This window comes from Protomyctophum bolini, assembly GCF_963924005.1.
Source record: "Protomyctophum bolini genome assembly, chromosome: 1".
Taxonomy (NCBI): Eukaryota; Metazoa; Chordata; class Actinopteri; order Myctophiformes; family Myctophidae; genus Protomyctophum; species Protomyctophum bolini.
The window spans coordinates 49,670,682-49,677,143 of NC_137862.1; the positions used below are offsets into that span (position 1 = coordinate 49,670,682).

General features: G+C 46.5%; 2 protein-coding genes across 2 annotated transcripts in view; both read left to right on the plus strand.

Moving 5' to 3' along the window:
• The window catches only part of LOC308320662 (cytochrome P450 4V2-like), a gene marked incomplete at both ends in the record, with an annotated part of 8,100 nt that extends 4,973 nt beyond the window's left edge, over window positions 1-3,127 (plus strand). Inside the window, 3 exons of the mRNA XM_080771263.1 lie at window positions 1,262-1,396; window positions 1,632-1,811; window positions 2,967-3,127. Of these exons, the coding sequence (XP_080627389.1) occupies window positions 1,262-1,396; window positions 1,632-1,811; window positions 2,967-3,127 (476 nt within the window). The remainder of the gene's footprint in view (window positions 1-1,261; window positions 1,397-1,631; window positions 1,812-2,966) is intronic.
• Window positions 3,128-4,551: 1,424 nt separating this feature from the next.
• Window positions 4,552-5,202, plus strand: LOC308320670 (GTP-binding nuclear protein Ran-like; the record flags this gene model as incomplete). The annotated part of the gene is made up of 1 exon (XM_080771276.1): window positions 4,552-5,202. One exon carries the CDS (start codon window positions 4,552-4,554, stop codon window positions 5,200-5,202), a length of 651 nt encoding a protein of 216 aa, XP_080627402.1.
• Between the last annotated feature and the right edge of the window lie 1,260 nt (window positions 5,203-6,462).

Below are 6,462 nucleotides of genomic sequence, written 5' to 3' on the forward strand. Positions count from 1 at the left end.
GAATGTGAGTGTGAATGGGTGAAGGCCTTGGATAAAGGCACTATATAAAATGCACCATATGGTGTAGATGGGAAGCTCAGATGCCCATCTACACCATGTTGCGTCAGCGACGTCTTAGATGGCTCGGCCATGTCCACCGCGTGGCAGATGGGAGGATCTCCAAGGACCTGCCATGTGTTGCGGACAGCTTGCCACTGGCACCAGGCCAGTGGGCCGCCCCCACCTGCGGTTCAAAGATGTCTACGATGTGTGACATGAAATCCATGGGCATAAGGGTGGACATACTGGGAGGATACAGTGCACGTGATCGTGCCTGCTGGAGGCAGGAGGTCTGGTAAGGAATCCAGAAGAGCTGAAGCAGAGCTGAGTCAAGCAGCAGCAGGAAGGAGAGCTAGGAGAAAAGCACCTCAATCAGAGTCAGCAGGCGACGGCAGTGCATTCAAGGGCAGTCGCTGCCAGAAAGACTCGTGTATTGGACTGCACAGCCACACAACGCACTGCTCCCTCAGCTGGGACAAATTAGCCATTGGGACAAATTAGCCCCAGCTGGGCCGTGGGGTTAATCCGTCCCTGTCCCTCAGCACCTGCACGGTCGGTAATCCCAGTGCGCTTGTGCCATGGACTCTCTCTCGAGACTGACGGCTGCTACTAATTGCGGATGAAAAATACAGACCAGTGTGCATGCTCTTTTACCCCAACATCATAATAACACTAAGCCCTAGACTAGCCCTGTGTTAGCGAGTTCTCTCTCTCTCTCTCTCTCTCACTAATGCACACTGGACCAGGGCCCTAGGACTAACATCCCTTAGCTTCATGTCATCCTGACCTACACCTAAGTCGAACCCTCGCTGAACCAACTTACTCTAAATGGCCCTCATCAGCTCCTCGTCCTTTCATTTTTGTGAGGATGGTTTGTTATCACAAAGATAAAGGTGTAAGATCACATAAAGTGCATTAACAGCATGAGTGAAATCAGCATGAGAGTGGGGCGGCGGTGGCTCAGGGGTAGAGTGGCTGGATGGTGACCGCAAGGTTCCCAGCTCGAACCCGGGCTCCCCCAGAGTTAGTGTCGAAGTGTCCTTGAGCAAGACGCTGAACCTCAAATTGCTCCCGTGCATGTTGGTGCCTTGCATGGTTTCCGCCGCCGCCATCGTTGTATGAATGAGTGTGTGAATGTAATGCACAATCTATGTAAAGCGCCTTGGATGAAGGCGCTATATAAATGCACCATTTACATGCATACTTGCTCTGTGTCCGTCAGGTGAGTCTGAGCGTCCAGTGAGCATGGACGACCTGCGGAGGTTGGAGTATCTGGACTGTGTCATCAAAGAAACGCTGCGACTCTTCCCTCCTGTGCCCATGTTTGCCCGAACCGTGACAGAACCCTGCCTCATCAGTAGGTGACAGCACATGTACAGTACACAGAAATACATCATGGAGCGTGAATGTATACAGTGTGTAAAAAGTTATCCTTGGTGGTCCATAACACTTTGGACCACTTTGATTTATGATGAGGGACGTGTCCTGGCGGAAAAGTGACGCATATATACTCTCTATACAAATGTATTCACCAGGCTGCACCTGATAATACCATACCGTGCTTAATTTCATCGTTCCACTTTCTACTGTAGATGGCTTCACTGTGCCCAGTGGTGTCCAAGTGCTGGTGATCCCGTATGCACTCCACCGTGATCCACGGCATTTCCCAGAACCCGAAGAGTTTCGACCAGAACGCTTTCTGTCGCAGAGCAACGCAGTGCGCCACCCTTACGCCTACGTGCCCTTCTCTGCTGGACCCAGGAACTGTATAGGTACAGTAGGCTACAGCATTTAAACTCTAACTGCATAGGTAGGCTACAACATTTAAACTCTAACTGTATAGGTACAATCCTTCTCTGCTGGACCCATGGAACTGTATAGGTAGGCTACAGCATTTAAACTCTAACTATATAGGTAGGCTACAACATTTAAACTCTAACTATATACGTACAATCCTTCTCTGCTGGACCCAGGAACTGTATAGGTAGGCTACAGTATTTAAACTCTAACTGCATAGGTAGGCTACAGTATTTAAACTCTAACTGTATAGGTAGGCTACAGCATTTAAACTCTAACTGTATAGGTAGGCTACAGCATTTAAACTCAAACTGTATAGGTAGGCTACAGCATTTAAACTCTAACTGTATAGGTAGGCTACAGTATTTAAACTCTAACTGCATAGGTAGGCTACAGTATTTAAACTCTAACTGTATAGGTAGGCTACAGTATTTAAACTCTAACTGCATAGGTAGGCTACAGTATTTAAACTCTAACTGTATAGGTAGGCTACAACATTTAAACTCTAACTGTATAGGTAGGCTACAGTATTTAAACTCTAACTGCATAGGTAGGCTACAGTATTTAAACTCTAACTGCATAGGTAGGCTACAGTATTTAAACTCTAACTGCATAGGTAGGCTACAGTATTTAAACTCTAACTGCATAGGTAGGCTACAGTATTTAAACTCTAACTGCATAGGTAGGCTACAGTATTTAAACTCTAACTGTATAGGTAGGCTACAGTATTTAAACTCAAACTTCTCTTTGTCCACATGAACCCTGCCGTCCCTATACTGGGCATGTAGGCGAACATTCAACAAAAAACAAAAAACAAACATCAACTTTATCTTATTGTCACAGGTAAATAAGTGGATGAAATGATATGGGTATAGGCCAATTTAACTTACCATTGGCCCATATATTTGTGACATCATAAAACTGTCCAACTGTCCACAAGAGATATGACTGTTCAGGGTCTTTAGACTCTTTACACTTGAGCGTAAAGCAAAACCTTTCACAGATATAAAATGACGCACGTGTGTGTGTGTGTGTGTGTGTGTGTGTGTGTGTGTGTGTGTGTGTGTGTGTGTGTGTGTGCGCGCGTGCGTGTATACGTACGTACGTACGTGTGTTGCGTGTCTCTCCAGGCCAGCGGTTTGCCATGATGGAGGAGAAGGTGGTGTTGGTGTGGCTGCTACGTCGGTTCAATGTGCGAGCCACTCAGAGTCTGGATGAGCTAACACTACTGGGAGACCTCATCCTGCGCCCCGAGAATGGGATCTGGATCACACTGGAGAGAAGATCTTAGAACACAGACCAGAACAACCTGGTGTTTGAAATAATCTGGTAATGGATTGGTACCAGATTACCACACTACAATTAACAGCAAAGGTTGCATGTTGTCTTCAGCAGTACATTGAAAGTTGAAACCCTACCTGCCCAGGGTGCCCACACACAGTAAAACCGTGCTAATTTACTTCTGAGTGTACCCATTCGGTTACATTTGTACGGTACACTCTCGGATTTACAAATGTGAGAATGTTACAGTGAACCTTATTCTCACTCTGATCTAATTGATTGTATTGCTTTATTGTGCCTTGGCTTTATAAGGTCAATTTAAACGGCAAAAATGTGTCACAGAGGACATTGGTAGAGGATGTTGTGTACAGTCACAAAATGCCTTCATACAATATTGTATCATCTGATGTTGTATCATCTGAGGACAAAGACTACATTCACTTCCGTCTTTAAATTTGGTGGTGAGGCTATCAACGACTTGCGGAATCTTTGAATGCTCAAAACTCAGAATGTCCTGAGACAGTGATATGACGTTCAGCTGCTGTCGCGCAAAGTAACTTTTAGTGCAAATTTTGTCTTTTATTATCTGTATCTCAACTTAGTTTTTTAATGTAAATAAATAAACAAGACTAAGGGCCCTCGACCTCGTGTTTCCTTTAAGATATGTTTCATATCTTAACCCATTCAGGACGGCAATCCCTTTTGGTGTTTTAAGAACTGTGCTGTTCAGAATTCACGTCTTCCTCCTGCCTAATACACTAGTAAGACGCCCTGAGGGCAAGATTGCATGCCTGGGTGACGGCAGACGACAAACTGCGGGGCGAGCACTGGCGCTTTGGCATGGGGAGTCAGATCAACATATGGAATGAATTCTGTACTGGCCATATATGGAGCGTGTCTTGAGTGTACAGGGTTTGATGAGGTCAGATCAACATATGGACTGTCAGAACAGGAAGGACGGGTGGGGACGGATCAACATAAGGAATGTCAGAACAGGTCAGCTCCATATATGGAGATCTAGCTAGGGTTTGAGGTTTGAGGTCAGCTGTAGAGTTGCAGGCCGGCCCGATATATGCAGATCTAGGTGTCTTCTCCATGTATGGTTATAGATGAGATCAGTGTCGTGATCTTCATATAATGAAGATCAACATATGTCCATATGTCAGAGTCTCTGAGTTAGATTTATTTTAAACCAACAAACTATAGATACCGTAGATGATGATTTGAATGCACAGAACATGAAACTAGTCTACGGTTGCTGATGGTCAATAGAGGTGCGCTCCGAATTCAACGATTCTATACTTGGAGACATTGACAATGTCTCAGCCAATCCAAAGTGATGTTGTAACTAGCTGTGATGTCGTAACTATAGCTGTCATGTTACTCACAGCATAAAAGAGAGTTCATGTCTCTTTCCCTGCAGAACCGATAACAATGGCGTCAATGGCGAAGGATGAGCATATACAGTTTAAACTTGTGTTGGTGGGTGACGGTGGTACAGGGAAGACAACCTTCGTCAAGAGACACTTGACAGGAGAGTTTGAGAAGAAATATGTGGCCACCCTTGGAGTGGAGGTGCACCCACTGACCTTCCACACAAACAGAGGAGCCATCACCTTCAACGTGTGGGACACGGCTGGACAGGAGAAGTTTGGAGGACTCAGAGATGGGTACTACATCAACGCACAGTGTGCTGTCATCATGTTTGATGTCACATCACGAGTCACCTACACCAACGTCCCCAACTGGCACCGTGACCTGGTGCGCGTCTGCGAGAACATACCCATAGTTCTCTGTGGCAACAAGGTGGACATCAAAGACAGGAAGGTCAAAGCCAAGAGTGTAGTCTTTCATCGCAAGAAGAACCTGCAGTACTATGACATCTCTGCCAAAAGCAACTACAACTTTGAGAAGCCATTCCTGTGGCTGGCAAAGAAGTTGATCGGCGACCCTAACCTCGACTTCGTGGCGATGCCTGCTCTCGCTCCGCCGGAGGTCCAGATGGACCCGTCTCTCGTGGCGCAGTATGAGCGCGAGATCCAAGCTGCGTCGGAGGTGGCGCTTCCAGAAGACGATGAGTTCTAAGCCGTTCCCCCACCGTGAGGATATTGGATCCTTTACAGTGGTATACAACATCTTACAACTTTAATACCACTTTAGATTATTTTTTTTCTTGTGAAGATCCTCCCAGGCAGGACCGGACCTGCATCACCCTGGACTGCATGGAGGTTTAGCCCCAGTCGGTGTGATTTCTGGTCTAGAGGTGCGGATTAAAATTTGACTACGAATAAAAGCCCGGTGGATCCTATTCGTTCACCGATCTATGCGACCCACGTCTACACCACCTCCTCCCCTTCCACACATGTCGCCAAATGTGGAGCAACGCCCCTCTGCACCATTGATAATGTCCAGGTTCAGATCTATGACAAAGAAGGTAATCCTCCCTGCCCCCAATTTGGGAACCCATCTGCAAAGATCAGTGAATTTCTGTGAAAGAAAAAAAAAATGAAAATCTGTGAATTTCTGTGAAAGAAAAAAAGTCTTGTTACTTTGACCGGCGGAACCTGATCTTCGGCGGTAAGCAGCTGGAAGATGCATCCTGACAATGACTATACACCATCCAGGAGGAACGCACCCTCCATCTGTGTCTGAGTGGAGGCCACTATATTATTCCACAATCTTTTAAGATACTTTTTTTTTGTGTTAGAGGTTAGGGTTAGAGCACAGAGAGGGACCCAGGGCACAGAGAGAAAGGGGAGGTTGAGCCAAGGCCAAGATCCAGGCCAAAAAAAGGAACCCCCCTGACCAAACAGAGGCCAATCTTTGCTGGTTATAGCAGCTAGAAGATGGCTGCACCAGCAGTGCAGGAGTCCACCCTTGATCTGCATCTCTTTTTTGAGGGGCGCAAGCCCCTTCAATGCCTTGCTGACGTCACATATTGTGCGTGTCCCCCAAAGGAACCCCTCACTTCATACGAGTGTGATTTTTAAATCTCTGACCAGCTGGAAGATTATGTTTTCGCCTGATCCGTCCGTGTGTCTCTGTTTTTTTGTTGTTACAACTAACCCGTGCTGTGGGTTCAAACTAACCCGTTGCAGGTTAAAACTAACCTGTGGCTCCCGACATGCATGGAAGGTTACAACTAACCCGTGGCAGGTTAAAACGAACTAACCCGTGGCTTCCTGTGACTCATGAATGTTAGGACTGTTGTTGGTACATCGGACGGACCGCTGTTCACAAAGATGCATATACGCACACCTTGTCCTTGTCGCGGTGCCTGACCATGACGGGAGAGAACTGGAGAGGGAATCTTGGAAAAAACTACAAAAATGGCCGCACACGCTA